The sequence below is a fragment of the Solenopsis invicta genome, chromosome 9 (assembly GCF_016802725.1).
Source record: "Solenopsis invicta isolate M01_SB chromosome 9, UNIL_Sinv_3.0, whole genome shotgun sequence".
NCBI lineage: Eukaryota > Metazoa > Arthropoda > Insecta > Hymenoptera > Formicidae > Solenopsis > Solenopsis invicta.
In genome coordinates, this window is record NC_052672.1 from 11,097,930 (window position 1) to 11,116,237 (window position 18,308).

General features: G+C 41.8%; 1 protein-coding gene across 1 annotated transcript in view; it reads left to right on the top strand.

Annotated features, from left to right (window-relative positions):
* Positions 1-1,150: 1,150 nt before the first annotated feature.
* The window catches only part of LOC105207408 (protein gooseberry-neuro), a 29,666-nt gene continuing 12,508 nt past the window's right edge, over positions 1,151-18,308 (top strand). Inside the window, exons 1-3 of the mRNA XM_026136971.2 lie at positions 1,151-1,199; positions 5,453-5,766; positions 12,185-12,299. Of these exons, the coding sequence (XP_025992756.2) occupies positions 1,151-1,199; positions 5,453-5,766; positions 12,185-12,299 (478 nt within the window). The remainder of the gene's footprint in view (positions 1,200-5,452; positions 5,767-12,184; positions 12,300-18,308) is intronic.

Below are 18,308 nucleotides of genomic sequence, written 5' to 3' on the forward strand. Positions count from 1 at the left end.
CACGATTGTGAAAGCTTGCACGACGATGTGGTAGTAAGTTAAAACGAAAAACTTATCGAAGAAAATATACCAGAAAAACAGAAGAAACTCAGGAAACACGAATGAAGATGACATTAAGATGCTTTGGAATTCGTTTAATTCTTAAATTTATTGAGAAAGAGAGAGCGTACCTATCATCTCATCCTAATGGATGGCAAATCGTACCATTGGACTGTACCTAAGATTCAAATTCGCATCGTAAATCCGCGCGTTCCAGCCGAAATTCACTTAACGATCAGCGATCGCTTCGCACGCCGCGCTATCGCGTTCCCGGTACCATACACATATCAGTAGCAGCGATACACGCGAGATGCAATCCTCCGCGAGACGACACGTTCCGTGGGCGGCCCCGTGGGCAGAGCCGCCCATTGTGCGGCATTCGTTTGCCAACCACGTGGTAGGGCGTAGCCAGCATTGGGACCCCACTGGTATCATGAGTCCCAGCGAGAGAGATCACGGAGCCCCCTTCTACCCTCCGCTCCTACGTCCAGACGGCGCAAGCCCCCCTCGGTGCTCTCTCTTTCGAGGGAGAGACACACGGGACACACGGTACCCCACAGCTGACACGTTATTGCCGCAGTACCCCTCGTAACGAAAGCAGCGTGTGCTTTGCCGATTCGTTTTCTTGTTTCCCGGCTCAGGAACGTGCCCGATCGCGACGTCGCCCTCCTCCGTGCTGGAGGGCAACCGGTGGCAACTTCACGGCGAACACCGTTTCCACCCCCTACACGCGGATCCTGCGGAGAGTCGCGTTTTACTTGTTTCTTCCGTTCGGCAGGGCACTCCAGTTCTATTCCTTCTTCTGCTTTCTTTTTTTGTTCCTCTTCCCTCTCTTGCTCTCTCTCTCTCTCTCTCTCTCTCTCTTTTCCTCTTGCGAGATTCCACTCGACCGTCCGTGTCTACCTGGAACCTGGGACCAAGGCGTGCGACCACTACTCCCTCTGGATCTGGATGCTCGACGAAGAGTCTCTTCTTTTTTGGGGCGAGTGGCGAGCGTGAAGAACGGGCGCTTTCTGACTCGAGAGTGACGAGAGTGGAGTTTTCCCGGTCAGTGTGTGTGTGAAAATAATTGTGTCACTCGGATAACTCAGCGAGGACCACAACCGGCGTCATGGACGTTAGCGGGATGAGGCCCCTCTTTGGCGGATATCCATTTCAAGGTTGGTTTTTTTGTCCCAGATGCTAAAAGGTTAGTTTGCGTCGAAATGACGAAAGGGTCAAATTGAATCGGAACGATGTTACCGAATGACGAACGATAGACACGTGATGTAACTCGATATTCATATATCAACAAATCAGAAAGTTTAATAATACAGTATCTAAGAGGATAATCAAATTTTCTCGAGATTCTTACGAAAATTCAAGTTTCTATCTCGTGATAAAGTTCGAAATTCTTATGAGAACGCGCGCGCGAATCAAGGGAATCAAATGTATTATTGCATCAATTAAAAAAAAGAACGCATAATCTTTAAATGGTCAAAGTTGTGGCATTAGATTATTAATGCTCTTTTAAATAAATTAATTAGGCACCACGGCGAGAGAATTATAATCGTGCTGCTCAAATACAATTCCCGACGAATGTAATGCATAAAGGTTTTAATGGGAATAGTTTCGCGATTTGCATTTCTTAATTGCGATACTCAGATCTTATCTCGTCGCGCGCGTCTCTGGCGGGCGGCGTTCGTGAGATAATAACGGCGCGCGTAAAAGGGTGCATTTGCGTCGAATTACGTCCGACGTTAATCGTCGCATTTGAAAATTCTATTACCGCGATTAGATAATTTACGCAACGCCACATCGATAACAATGCAGCCGCTTAATCGTCACGTACGTGCACGGTTATTAAGGCGATAATTAAATTCAGTCACGATCGCCATTAACACACATTCGATCGATCGCATCGCCGTGTGATTTTGATAAATCAATCCTGTCCGAAGCGAGAGCGATCCCGTCGTAAATTAAATGGTAACGCGTGTTCGCGCCGCGCCCGGCCGTACATTAAACATTCCCCTTTGCCGCCATTTAATTGATATTCATCTTTAATGCGAGTTCGCGCTTCGAGAATTGAATAAGACAAATCTACATTTGATATTATCATACCCCGTATTGGACATGGGTGCTTATTAGGCGTGACATAATTTTCCCTCGGGCGCATTGTGTGAAACGCATCGTGGCAACGCGAACCGCAAATTGTCGAAACGATATATCCCGTTCGCTAAGTAGGTAATTAGCGATCGGGTCATTAATAAAAATGATAGGTAATGCGCGTGTCGTGATCACCGCTCTCATCTGATTTCAAGATCCATGCTGGTCGATTACAATGCGACAAATGGAAGAAAATGATATCTGATTGACTTGGAAGAATTGTTATTTAAAATAGTAACGAAGTAAATGTCGAGAGTAATTGTGAGAATGTTGCAATTCACGTACGGGGGTTACCGAGGTTGCATTAATCCTCGAATTTTTTCGAATTGTCTCATTAACCTTCTAGCGTTGCATATTTGCAACGTTCACTTTCTACGCACAGAAATATAAAAATATATTAGTAAGTTCAGAATCAATACAGTTCACGTCCATACTTGAAAATATAAAATGCAAGTGTATGTATCATGGAAAAATTGAGCATTAAAAAAATCAAAATTCTAAAGAAATTAAAAATCAATCGATTTTTTTACTTGCAGAGGTGGACTAGAAGTAGAAACGCTCTTTCGAAATGCGGTTCATTGCATAAGATAGTCTCCTTCATGGCTACGTTAAGAATCCCCTTGGCTTCAGACACTCTTTAATTTTTGCGGAAAACAACAGTAAATATTAATTATCAAGATAGTGACGAAAATGCATTAAATTGAAGCGTATGGTACTTATGTATCGAAAAAAAGTTGGTTAATAATAAAATTAATTTTTTTCCTTTATTTCTTAAAATTCATCATCCCATCAAGTAGTTTATAAATCCAATGACTTCAAAATTTTTATCTTTATTGTTGTTCTTTGAAAAACTCAAGAGGTGTTTGAAACTAGGTTTTGGGCCTCTTAATACAGGCACGAAGGATTATCTTTTGCAAGAAACCTCAAGGGTATTGCCGATCCTTCCCTTGTTGGAAAACATTTTCAAATAAGAAAATCAGTAAGAAAATGTTTTCAATGAGTCTGCACTGGGTTGGTTAAACAGCTTAAACAGCTTAAAGCATAAGGTGGCCGTTAAAATAAAGCATCTGCGACACAAACAGCGCAGTTTCAAACGGACGTGGAAATTTTTGCCGGCCGCGCAGCGGGACGTCCGAAACGGAAGTCTTAGAAGGCATTCGAGCGTCGGCGGCAACAAAGGCGACGATTACCGTTGGTTAATATTGTTCCCGAAAACTGGGAATCCCTCGACAAAAATTCCCACCGATCTAAGAATTTTCCGACAAGCGGATTCCGGCAATTTCTATTGACAATGAGATTCCGCCAGCTCGGTCTCGCGCGCGCGCGCGCGCGCTCGCGCGGAGGGCGATTATTATAATTACCCGTCTCTCCGCTCTGTGTACACGGAGCGTCGGTAATGCGTAAACATAGTAATTACGAGCTGCGGCACCGCGCGCGCGTTTACCCGGGATGGCCTGATGATACGGGAGCTAATGTCACGTACGGTAGGGTGGCTAATTCGACTAACGATCCGGCTTTATACTCGTTAGTGCTGAAAACGGGCCCGGTGCACGCCTCCTCGCGCGCATAACTTCTTCAATTTTACGGCTGTTAACCGTGTTTTTGGTATCCCCGGCCGCATGAGAGCGCACGCCGCTGCCGCGCCACTTCGCTTCTGTGTTATCTGATTTCATGTTTGCGCCCCGGTCCGATTCCGCCGCTGATTTCAAGCTCAATCACTGCAATTGCGCGCTTACGAAACCGCGTTTCTCTTCGCTCCGTTCGTTACCATCGTCGCGCATTTTTTTTAACGAGAACACACGTGTGATTATTTCCAGAGCGCTTCCGCAATTTTTTCCGGGGGAAATGAACATCCGCCCATTTGATTTATAGTGCTAGTGATATGTGCGTTTTGACAATGTCCTTTATCCTTTAATTAATTGAATTCAATTCAATCTTTTCTCGTATGAAAGAAAATTCGTGAAAATATGTAAGAGAAGGATCGGGGGTCGTTGGGGCAACAAGAAACAAGTTGACATCGCGTTCCATGTATGTATTTATACCGCAAAAACCAATGGAAAAATTATCACAAAATATTTCTTTTACATAAATACTTTTTATTTTATTCAAATCAACAATTATTAAAAGAAGGGAAAAATCTGATTAAAAGGAATGCAAGCAGATTTTCGAGAACTTCAAAATTTCGTATTAATTTTCTTGAACGAATAAATCAAATGACATATTATTATAGTAATTTAAAAAAAGTTTCTGTTACTATAAATATATTATTTTAAATAAGAGCAGTAATTTGTGATGATAAAATAATTGAAATTAAACATATAGAGTTGGAATATGTTGGTTCATATGTAAGATAAGCTTTAACAAATGTATGCACATTCTATTTTAATTTAACTCTAATAAAACGGGTCCTTTATTACTTATATCTAATAAAACGCTCTATATTTAATATTTTTATGTTAAAATTAGGTACATTTAAATTAATTTATCGTTTTCCTTTAACAGCATTTTTTGATCATCACAAAATAACTGCAAAGGATACAATCTTTAACCAATAAATATGCATATTTGTGATCTGTTATTTTTTCACGTCTTTATTAATTTAATATGGAGTATGTTGTACAGACAATGTACGGCTACGTAATTGTACTACAGCATCTAAAAATTTAGCTAGATACGGATGAAAAAATAATTTTACGTTGAGTCACCAAATAATTATGTAGGACGCTCCAAGCATGATAACGTTGTTATAAACAGCTTTGACATTCCAGCAACCAAGCTAAATAATTAATAAACAATTTTTTAAATGGTTCAACATAATTATTTTCTCAGATCTGCATTTCAGTAAAATTGTTCCTTCCGTGTACAACTAAGCCGATCGCTAACATAGAAATATAGCAAGTGCTTAGTAAATGTTGTCACGTTATCGTAAGCTTTAAGTAGCTTGACTGTCAGACTCCCGATTACATATGCATCTTCGTGGCTCTCACAAGCACGGATTTGCACGCCCACACGGTCGTCTTCGCGTCACTTCTCGAAGCTGTAACAATTAGTTGTTTAAAATGTCGAATGGCGAAATTGTAAAAATTGTACCAACTCTAGTCCCGATTTTCTCTACTTTAGTATTTAAGACTACGATGTAATGTTCAATTAATTCAAGCTAAAAAAATTTCCAACAGCACTTTTATATTTTTGCACCGATAACACGTACGGTTCTAATGTTGTATTTCTATTGACTTCTCGTTAATAGAAAACTTCGTACAACTTGCAGGACAAGGACGAATGAATCAGTTAGGCGGTGTCTTCATCAACGGGCGACCACTCCCTAATCACATCCGCCTGAAAATCGTAGAAATGGCCGCCGCTGGAGTCCGTCCTTGCATGATCTCCAGGCAGCTTCGAGTTTCGCACGGCTGCGTCTCGAAGATTCTGAATCGATATCAGGAAACCGGATCCATTCGCCCGGGCGTGATCGGCGGCAGCAAACCGCGAGTGGCCACGCCGGAAGTCGAGGCGAGGATCGAAGAGCTAAAGAGGGACAATCCGGGAATATTTTCTTGGGAAATCAGAGATAAACTCATGAAGGTGAGCGCAAGAAATCATTATTTCCTTCAATTATTCGAATAACGTATTGAGAAGGGAAACAAAATCCTAATAAGATTCCCGTTATAAAAGCCCCCGCGGAGAAATAGAATCTTAAATAAATTAAGGAGATACGTCGTACAACAGAAAGAAAAGAAGAAATTCTCGAAGCTACGATTGTGTACGAAGGTAAAATAGCGATTTCAAGCTGCTGCTTCATTATTCCGGTCACGCGGACATTTTTCCGTTCGCGAGAACCCCGCGAGCCATCGCTCGACCCCTTCGATCGAACGTGGTGGACGTTTTCTGCGCGCTTACTCGTGTCTCTATCTCTCTCGGGGATCATGCTCAATGGGGCTTTTTAATCTTGTGCACGAGGCAAGAGCGGCGGGGTACGTGAGCAGCCCGAGGCGACTCGCGTGTCCTTTAATACTTTACTGACCGCCGTCTACACCCACGCCTCATTGGCGTAACACCTCCGCGTCTCGATTTTCGAGTATGCAAATGTGCTTTTCCGTGTATAATCTCTTCCGCGTTGCACCGTCCAATCCCGATGCATCGTCCGACGATTTTCCGATAGAGAGAGAGAGAAAAAAAAGGAAGAAACGTCGTTCGTACGGTGCACGGAGGAGGAAGATATTACCGCGAGGAGAGAGAGAAGATTAATTACCCACGCGACGTCAACGCCGAGAACATATTTAATTATGAGTTGCTATCGTTTGAGAACATATTTAATTATGAGTTGCTATCGACGTAGGCGTCAGTAAATTATAGAATGTGAAGAGAATATGTAAATATATAGGAAACTGAAGAGGTTTCTCATCAGCAAAAATTATATTATGTGAGAATCATTTCTTCTCCTGATGTTTCTGAATCTAAATATATTGGATTGGAAAAAAAATTCGTAGTTATGTGAAATTCAAAGACGATGTTTATATATATTCATAAGGTACGTGCACACCTAATTTTTATTTTATTTTTGATAAACTCTGTACTTTATATATAAGTGCGAATAAAACGTTTATTTCAACCACTCATAAAAATAAAATTATCTTCTATTTAGAACATTTTAAAACGAAACAAAAAAATTTTTAGTTTTTGCATTGAGCCTTAATAAATGCTCGTATTCTTAATAAGGCCCGAATCCAAAATAAATTAAAAATAACAAAGAAACTAAACATTATCTTTTGAATCACTTTTAAAATGGTTATTAATCACACAAAAACTTTCTATATATCTACTGACCGTTAAATTTACTTATAACATACTATTTCAAGCAAGCACATTAAAAACGTTTATCAAGGTGCACTTAATTTCATACGCGAATATACTTTTCAGTTACAGATACATTAAATTTAATGTACTTATGTGAGTTACAAGTACATTGAATTTTATGACATTTTCAACAGTAGTTTCGTTAAAAATTTTAATCAATTATGATAGTGCATATACTTAATTGGTTTTCACAGAAAGTTGTTTTATTGCACTGTTAAAAATACTTTTAATATAATGTAACAAAAATAAATTTTAAGCAGGTACATTAAAAACATTTATTCTTTTGTTAAAAGTACACTAAAAATCAGGCACAAACTTTTCAATTATAGATACACTAAATTTAATGTAGGTACTTTAAATTTAATGTTTAACTTAAAAATATATTAAAGTTTATGACATATTTTTAACAGTGTGTATTAATAAATTTGCTGTGCTATTATAATAAATATGATCAGTTATGATCATTAATTTCATTCAGCTTTGTCGATACTCTCAACATGGAAAACTGGCTATCCGTATATTACAGCTATGAATCTGCTGAATCAGTGAGGGTTCTTAGCTGTTTTATCAAATCCTTTTTTTTCCGTGCATGCGTAGAAGATGAAAGCAAGAGATGATGTCACCGAGAACTATTAGGAAGTTAAATTGACCATTTAATCCGATGGCAACGTCACGAGCGACGCGAATCCTCGATTCACTCCCGGACTCGTTCTGCTTTTATTTGCGATCGTGTCGATCGTCCGGCGCGGTAGCACTCTTCTATCTCGAAGCAACAAAAGTCAGGTATCGGATCTCAAGGGGATCCCAAATATCTCTACGTGTCTCAGCGAGATAAGATCGACCGATGGTTCTCAAACCGAAATTGTGCGAAATTTCGATAAGACGAGATATTTTGTCCCTCCCTTCGATATCTGAAACGCCTCCCTCGCCGAGGGCGATCCACTCGATAGAGAGATAAATCTTGCCCGAAAGAAGCATCGTGTGCTGCATCGACCGCAGGAGAGCGACAATAAGGAGAAAATGTATCAATCTGCAAGGGACGAGTATACGTGCAAAAATACAGGCGAGAGAGATAAAGATAAAGATAAAGAGAGACTGTAAGAGAGCCAGAAAGAGAACGAGAGTGAAAGCGCGAAAGAAAGCAAGGCAAGAGCAAAACAAGAGTAATGGCGAGAGAGAGAGGGAAGGAGTGGAGAAGCGTCTGCGAAAGAGAACGAAGGAGAGAAAGGTGCGATGAGGGATACAAGGAGAAAGAGAAATTAGAGGGAGCAAGAAAAGAGGGCTCGCGATAGAAAGAGAGAGAAACTGCCGAAAACATCGTTCGAACAAGGAGAGCGGGAGAGACGCGGAGTGCGGACAACGAAGGCGAGACGACAAAAGAGGGAGAGAGAGGGAGAGAGAGCAAGACGACCGTAGAGAGCCGCGTCTCCGTAGAGGAGGAACGAGAAACGGTTTCGAGAACACGTACGCCGCTGCAGTCGTGGAGGCAGGCCGGTCGTGGCCGGCATTAATACGGCATTTAATGTTGGAAGGAGGCGTTCCTGGGGCCCCGAGGCCCGCAGGGCGCCTCTCTCTCCTCGTCGCTCCCGTGGTCCGGCCGCCTCGCCGGGTTCGCGTTTATCTCTCTCTCTTTCCTGTCATCGCCCGGGACCCCGACGCCTCAGCCACCACCGGCAGAAGGATCGTTATTGTTTCTGAGATCGGCGATCCGGCAGATAGCGATCGACACCGACGACCCCCTTTTCCTTCTTCTCTTCTCTTTTTTTACCTCTCCCGCTCTCTCTCTCTTTCTTTCTCTTTCTTTCTTCCCCTTCCGGCTCTCTCGAATCGCGTCGCTCCGGCTCTCTTTCGTTCCTCCACCCGCTCCCCTCTACCCCCTTTTAAATCTTCGGCAAAGGCAAAAGGCAAGTTCTTTCACCTTGGCTCGCGGGATAATGCTCACTCGATCTTTACCAGGCGCTTTCTTTATTTATCTCGTTCTCTTTAGCGAATCGCCCTTTAGCGAATCGCCCGTTCGGCATGGCATGGCACGGCACGCACTCGATCGCCGCCGCCGCCGTCTCTCGATCGCGCCGCTGATAACGCCGATCGATATCGGCGCGTGCGTACGTGCGGAGATTTTCGCGGCTTCGCAGCGGGACGATATGACCGGGTAGGTGTGGCGACGCAGTTTTCTCGATATTCGATATGGAATCACGAGATATGAAGAAATCTTCGGAACGCTATACGAGCCTTGTGCACTGCATCCAATATCTCTGCAATCTCAGTTAAATGGACTTGATCTAAGTAATCTCGATCTTGATCGTGATATCGGAGTTATATATGAACATATTTTTTTTAAAGAACGAGCCGAGAAATGTAAATGTCAATGAACTGCAAGAGCAAGTTCGCTTAATAAGATATACATATCTACATATTGTTTATAAATTATTATAATTATGATCTGCGAGGTTCTATTATGACATGATTGTCATCATGTTGTCACCGAATTGTCTATTCGACTCTATTGCGATTCACGAGACATGAAGAAATCTTTGAAACAATACGAGCTTGTGCACTGCATCCGATATCTCTGCAATCTCAGTTAAATGGATTTGATCTGAATAGTTTTCATATCTCGGTTTGTTGTAATTTTGCGTATGCTCGTAAGGATGCGTGTACATAATACATATAAAATATTTTTCTCAACTTGAACAATTTTTTCCCAAAATTAATTTTCCAAATATACACTAGTAACATGATTCGCCATATCGTAATATTTTTATCAGAATATTATTTCGAAATTACTTAATTGCACAAACAACTATTATTATTTTATAAAAGCTGACTTCAACATCCATTTCTGTAAATCTACCTATACAATTGCGGATTATAATTTTTTTATGCTTAGATTTCATCATATAATATAATAAATGTTGCCGCAGGTGTCGAGGCGCGTGTCAAATTCATATATTCTTTTTTTCTCAATACTTCTTGTATGCAACATTTATTTTTCTTTCGCGCGGAGCGAAAGGTATGAAAGGACTGGCTTGTACTACGGACATTGGATGTACTATTTTACTTCCGCGTGGATAGCTCACTTTGCGGACATCCATCAGCAACCGCGTTGGAATCGTTGAAACTACAATTATTACGACGAAGATGATGGCTCAACGGAGATGCCGCTTGCGATGTTATGGCCCTTTGGTTTCTCGTAACGGTCACTTGCAAGTACCACTGCAAGACCGACGCCAAAACTACAGCAATTGAAGAAGAGAGTCCGTCTTTCACACAAACGGAATAACGGATTTTCCAACTGATTGTTTGCTGAATCACGAATTCCTCTCCGTCTTTTGGAGTACGAGATAATTAAAAGCTGGCGACTAACGATCGCGACTCATCCATTCGTCAAGTTTCAGAACACTGAATGTATGACTTGTCGCAGTTAATTTAAGCAGCAATTTTAATTCTATGTAGTAATCCTATTTATATTTCATGATTCATTCGTCTCACGTCGCACGTATTATAATTAAACCGCAATCACAATAAGTCACTTCTCTCGCAAATCTCTCACTTAAAATAAATACCACGAAACGATTTTAAGAGCGCTTACTCATCAAATAGAATCAAGTGACGTTAAACGTTGAATCTCAATTTTATTTTTTACTTTGTCAAATTGATTTTATTTATTACGCGTGAAATTTCGCGACGGTAGCTTCATACGTTTCCCCAAATGAGCAAGTGAGTTTCGTCTCTCGATGGAAACTCCCAGGATCGTCATCGCGATCGTTCGCGTTCTACCTGCGCGAACGACGCAATAAAATCCAATTGCGTTGCCTCGCAGTGGAAAAATTGCTTTCGTTTTCCACGATTACCCATGCGTTTCGTGTCGCCGAGCAACCTGGATCCCGCGAGTCCGTGCTCCGCCGTGATGAACACGCGTGTAACGGTGCCGAGACACAATATGCAATAACGCTGAGAGTCTCTCGGCGCGGCGCAAATGTGTATGCCGACACGAAAATAATCGCGCCAAATTGTAGTGCAGTAGTCTACAGTTGCAAATGCCACACGCGGGCCGACGGTGCCACGTAACGTCTACGATCGATCAATCCACCGATCTCTTAGCCGGCGAACGCTCGATCGAGACGGAAACGTGCGAAACTTTGCATAAACCTAGCAATCTCCATCCGGGAAATCGCGAATGTTTTTATGTAGAAATTACCCGAATTAATGCGAAGACAAAGGGCGATGGCGATACAACTGTTTTATCATTATCATAATAATAGCATCGCCCCGTTCATTTTATGAATATCATACGTCCTGTGATGAAGAATTTCTGTAAAAAATGCATGGTTCTGCCAATGTTGAATAATTCCAATCGTGGAATAGTTCGATTTGATTTCTCTCTCTCTAATTCTTCTGGAAGACAACTCTCTAAATCTTATGAATGAAAAGTTGCACTGGCTCTGTAGAAATGAATTTTCACATCTGCAGAAGTGAATTTTTACTAATATTAGATTGACAAATCACTTAAAAATTGCACAAATTGGCGATTTTTTTAGAATGACGTTTTACTCTGCGAGATTTAGTATGCTTATATTTTTTTGACGTTAACACTATTAGAAACGAAAATTCATCCACGTAATTAAGAATTTTTTACACTTTTGCAGATTATTTTAGATTACTTTTTTACTTTACGGGGTGTAAGGTGTTAGAATAATATAAACAAATATTATTTTAATATGAAAAGTATTTCATTAAATGTTATTTTAAATTATCAAGATTAAAAGACACAAAAACTGTACTAAACTCGAAGAATTAAAATCAAATTTGAGTCTCATTAATAATATTGGCCAAAAGATTAGCAATACAGCTTCAGCAACAAGGCAAGATAAATTGAATTACCTACTTGTTAAAAATCGGCAGAAGAATTTAATATAACGTAACAGAAGCAAATTTCAAGCAAGTACATTAAAAACATTTAATGTAAAGTGAATTGTCAAATGTGCACTAAATTTCATGCATATACTTTTCAGTTATTAGTTACATTAAATTTAATACACTCTAAATTTAACGTTTAACTTAAAAATACATTAAATTTTATGACCTTCTTGATAGTGTATATATAATTCATTATTATGATAAGTAGCTTGGTTTGTGTGTGCAGGAGGGTTTCTCGGATCCACCAAGTGTGAGCTCCATTAGCAGACTTCTTCGGGGTAACGGCAAGCCGGGGGATGACGGAAAGAAGGATTACACTATTAATGGCATACTAGGCGGAGGTAAGTCCAAGTTCCATTTCATATTCAATCTACTAAATTTCATACTTGAAGAAATTCCGCACGCGCAAAATTACGATCTTCGCGACTCTCCAATAAATTTCGTACGACAGGTCAACGTCGCCTCTCGTCCAATTATTATCTTCTCACTCGATCGTTATCCGCTCGTCGCTCGCGAGAAGCAAAACAATCACGAAACCGCACGAAAGCCGCGTAAAGTTCCCATCGGACAGTCGAAGGGTTAATTACCCTTTTAGGCTGTCAGCAGCGAGAAAGAAGTCCGCGCAGCGGGTCCGATAGCAAAGGCCGTGCCGGCGCGATATCGCGCGAGAAATATGGAACACACGCAGAAGAGAGATAAGATTAAAAGGAAAAAAAAAGAAAAAGCGAAAGAGAGACGCGCGATCCATCGTCTCGAGGGGCATCAAGAGCTTTTAACCTCCGCCGATCCCTGTGTGGACCCAGTTTGACGTACGCGAGCGTATATATATGTGCCGGGGCCTTAAGCGCCTCCGCTCGCCCTCGCTGTTAGGGACCAAGTTAGCTCGAACGAGTCGGCGCGGCGGGATTTAATCTCCGGTGGGCGTGAGCAGGATTAGCCAGGTTGCCCACATGTCCGACAAACGGATTACAGAAGTGTCAATATCTTACGGGACGAGCGGGATATTATCCCGCGTCTTTCGTCTCCCGTCTCTCGCCGTCTTCCTCCTTCCGAGATTTCCGTGACGCGGTTTCGCCCCGCGTTTCGAAGGCATCGAAGGTAACTTTCCGCAAACGTTTCTGAACGCGCAGGTAATCGTGCAATTCTCTCTGATCAGCGATTTGAAGCGATTTTTATTTAGAAACTTTCGAAATATTTCCTTAAAAAAATACAGAATGTAAAAATAATTAAGCAGCTAATTTACATTTTGCAAAACTAAATATGTCTCTAATGTAATTGTGATGACATGATTGATAGGCACAGGTATTCTTATAATTTAGTTTAATAATAAAAAAAGCTGGTACATTATCGATTAAATTATTTATATTCAATTTTATCAGATTATGCAGCACAAATTACGGAAGATTAATTATTATTTAAAAGTACAAAGCCACATTTCCCCATCTTGAAACCTTAATAATAATGACGACAAATGATGGTAGTTGCTTCATGAATATTACAAATTATAGTGAGTGCTATAAATATAGTAAGCGCTACAAATAAACTCATTAGATCGCGTGATTTTAATCATAAATACCTGCCATTGAGCCCTCTCGAGGCAGATCTCCATCTCGCTTTGATGGAATATATATCCCGATTCGTAAGCCGCGGGCGAGCACGATCAGCTAGGTGTTCCGAACGCGAAGCGGGAATCTGTTTTTGTGATTGATACAGGTAGACACGGTGGAATTAGCGGTACAGGTGTCCCAAAGTCTTAAGAAGTCAGGCCGGGCGAGGATGCTGCCGGGGTCGAGAAAAGATCCTTCGATCGCGGACCGTCGAGAATGTGAGGAAAGAGTCGAGAGCCAAGAGGCAAGAGCTGGGCCTCAAGGCCCAGGGGCTCCGCGAGGGTCCCGCGGAGATCAAACGGACCGCCTGCCACACGTCGACAGCGGTGCTCATCCGCGGCTCCCTGCCGCGTCCCCGCGACGGTTCTTTAATCAATCTAATCGAGTAAATCGGTCCCGCAATGCGCGCGTATCGTTTCGCGTGATATTTTGCGCAAGCAATCATTTTGAGGATGCATCGGGCAGTCCCCGCAAAGTAAATGAAATTTAGAAATTTATTTAATTTGAACACTTTTAACAAACTATGTTCATATAAAAGATTATATTTTTATGGTTGATTCGCTGTTATTGAAAATTAAATTATTTTGTTACAACATGAAGAATAATATCAACTTTTTGCACAAGTACTTTAAGTATTCAAGATAAATTATAAGTTTTTACTATGATTGTCTGTTTAGTTATTATATGAATAAATAAATAAATTTTGTTTATTTTACAGAACTGTTCTCTACATCACAATGAAACTTTACGTAATTTATTTTGACTATTTGAAGTACTTAAAAAAATTCAGATACTTTCATTATTTCATTATTATTTATATTTTCATTAGAATACATGTTTTCTTATTGAAATAATTTTTTATCTGGATAAAAAATTGTCGCCAAATTTTTTTCTATACTACTTTTAAATGCAATGTAAAACAATCTGTAATTTTTGCATAATTTTCTTAATGTTTTATGAAATGTCCTATGCATAACATGACGCACGTATTTCGGATGTACAGAGATCAAAGCCGAAACCGGATTGCATATACACACGGAGAACGGTAAAAGTATCGCGCGCTGCCATAAATAACCAGAAGCACTCGATAAACTTTGAAAAATAATAATTAACGTATTAAAGCAGGGCACGCGAATTTCGCCAAGACGAGAAGGACGCCTCGGAGGAAACGCTACCCGCGGAACGTCGCGCGGAAACCGTCAATTACAGATGCGTATCGCTTTCGGTACGGTTAATTACGTACGGTTAATACTCGCTATGTATAACTGCCCCGCACGCGCTTCGTAATTTTTTCCCCAAAATTACGACGATAGAAATCTCGTCTGCTCGCCCGCTCGCTCGCCCATCCAACTCCGCCGCGCCGCCGCGGACCGGCGCAAAAATGAATAATTATTTAACGAGCGGGTGCACATTCGATCTCGTTCACGCCGCCGTTTATTCGTCATTAACCGCTTTCGCGGTCAGTAAACTTGATTAATGCCGATCGGCCGAATTAAAGCGCCGGCGATGCAATTTATCCGCCGCGCAACTCGCGTGTGCGAATTTCGAGGCAAGAGCGACGTCTGTTTCTCACACACGTACACACGTGCACGCACACACACACAAACCACACACCGTGAAAATATATAAGTCCCGAAAACGGATACGCGGCTTTACGACTTCCTGCCATCAATATCAAAATGAGAAGAGGCACTTAAGTCGCTATTAAAATATCGCGATTGCCGTCACTAAGTGGATACTTTCCACTTAGTGAAATTCATTAGCGAAAAACAGTTTGTAACAAATCTAGCTCGAAGTAAACGATAACGAGCAACCGTGACACTCTCGCGTGCAATTTGATCGCCGGCGATTATCAAAATGAAGAGTGACAATCAAGTTGGGGTGAGATCGCTCCATTTTATTTATTTCGCGCTCGGTGGACGCAGTGACGAATTGCCGCGGCGAAAGCCCAATTCGAGAGCCGATTCGCTTCCGATTTTTGCCTCGTTCCGCTTTCCAGATAAGAACGAAAATCGCTATCGCATCCGTGCGGTTGAATAACTTTACGGGCCAAGTGTGTATGCGGAACAGGGAATAGGGAGCGAGGGGGCAATCGTGATAGGGAGCACCTCTGGACGGATATACTCGTAGTATGGCGGAGGTGTCGGTCAGGGTATAGGTGTCGGCAGGCAAGCAGGAATGACACGTAGCCTGTGGCTTTCTTATTCCTTCTTATTCCGTTCCTTTGGCCTCGGCCGCCGACGAGGGATTAGCCTAATGGGTCCTGCCCACCCCCCTGCGCCACCCCGTTCTCTCTGCCTCCCTCTCCCTCCACCATCCCGCTCTCTGCACCGACACACGTGTATAATATGTATATATCCGTCCTGATCCCTCTTTTGCGCCATCTCCCTCTCTTTCTTCCCCCATTTTTTTTTTTATTCTTTCTCCCTCTTGCTCTCTCGCTCTCTTTCTCGGATCTCGTCTCTCCGGTGCGAGATCGGGCCGGGAGAGTATCCGCGCGATGAACAACGCCGCTAAGTGATTCACAATCAGGTTTATTGATTGTATCGACGATCGACGATCGCTCTCACCGAGAATGCGCCGCCGACGCTCGGAGGATACTGTTTTTAACGTTTAAAGCACACCTCGGCGCGCAGACCGCGCCGGGATACCCTTTTCTTGCGCGCTGCCGACCCCGCTGCTCGCATGATTCGCAATCAAATTTGCAGATTACATCGCTCCGGCTCGACGGTTCACATTGTTCGGCCGTCGCGAGTTGCTTCAGCGCGCTATTATCAAGCCGCGCGCGAAGAGTCAATAAGATCTCTCGCAGCCGCGATAATATCGCGATGAGATCCTTAGTACGCTAAAAACGGTGATTTGCATGTTGTAATAATGTTACTTCGCTTTACTGTGTCGGAATGGAATTGATCGTCCCGACGAGCAAAAAGTAAATTTATTGCCTCACGTAATAACGTAAAAAGAGCTTGACGCTGTCGAAAACGCTTGTGCGCGTTTCCTTCATTGAGATGGAATTCCGCGATGCGTTATTTGGTCGAAGAATAGGCGATTTAATTACGGCGATTAATTATTCAAGACATTATATCGGTCTGTAAAAGAAAGATTCTTATAGAGAAAAGAAATTATACATATAATCCAGATTGGGAGATTTTTCTCTCAAATTTGGGTTTTGTTATTATTAACAGAGTGGAAGAAGGAAGAGAGATAAAAAATTTAGGACAATTTTTAAAAGATTAAAATATAAAAATCTGCAGTATTATGAAGGAATTGCATTGATGTCCAACATATTAATTTTTTATTATATTTGTTATAAATATTTGTAATCACACAGGACAACACAGGATTAACCACGCATCCCTCTAATTTATTCACGACTTCCTCGCTTTATCAACGTCGTATCGGGCGTGATACTTTGTCGCTCCACGGTTCGTAATCCTTATCTCCGAGAGTCGCGAAACATCGCGGGTTCGAGAGTCGACACATCGACGCGGATGAGGAATGCGAAAGGAGTCAGTGAGCGATTACACGGGCGAGAAGAAAAAAAGAGCGCAAGGACGCGAGAAAGGGAGCAGGGGCCCGGCACGTCGGGGCTGATATCAAAGCGTGTATCTAATGCGCCGCACGAATCGGGCCGCAGGCCGCAGGATCCGTGGACGCGATCCTTGTCACGCGAGCGTATAATCCTCCGAGAGCGATGTACATACCCGTATCGTACGACGTGTGTCTTTACGAACGCGGCTTTACCCACGGATTGAATTAAGAAGGAGACCGGGGTTTATGCGGGATAATCCTTTCGGATTGATTGATAATAACTCATTCTTACATTTTACACCCAACTTATCTGTGACATCTTTTTTTTTTCGAAGAAGAAATCTGCGGAGACGAGTGTAACCGAGTATTACGTAATCTTAATGTACAATTTTTAAAAAATATGCTTTCACGCGAAGCAATTGTATTATTTATTTGTGACGTCTTTGCCATTTGTTACTTATTCTCGTAGAATTAGTGACTTTGTTTCTCAATCTTCAGCAAAGAAGCGAACTTTCGAGTGTTGGAAATGCTTAGCTTTTTCGTCCTAATCATTTAAGACGCGATTGTAAACGAGGTACGAAGCATGCGTAGACGCAAGCTTAACGACTGCATTGTCGCTTTAACTTCCTGCATCGCCTCCGTCGTTTCTTCCGAGACGCCACCTCACCCTTCGTTTTCAGCACCACCTCGGCCCGCAATTCGTCGTAGTCTTCTCTTTCATTAAGCCGCGATTTAATCGGGCGCACTTTAAGAGCTGAGACTCGCGCACACGTTACGGAAAAATGCTAATTATACGGCAACATCGCTCGAGGACGATCAATCGATCGTTCTATAAAGGCACTTTGTACTCGGGGTACTTTTGCGAACGTTGCACTTGCGGCATACATTCGAAGACATGTAGGAAAATATATCTTTTATATTTGTATTTTTAACAGTGTACAGTTCTTGAAACTAATTGTCCATACAATATATCTATTAGAATTGTTTATTTTAGGCTACAAATAAAAAGTATTAAAAGTTATTCAGTATAGATCTTGGAATACGTATAATTATGTGCTACGTGACTTCGGTCCTTTCGTACGAATGTGAATGATGAATCTTCGACTCAGGTATGAAAAGTGTAACGGAGCTTCCGAAATGAATAGACAAGTACTGAAAATATCTTGAATACAGAAAGTGACAAATGTTGAGATACTTAATGGCAACAAAAGA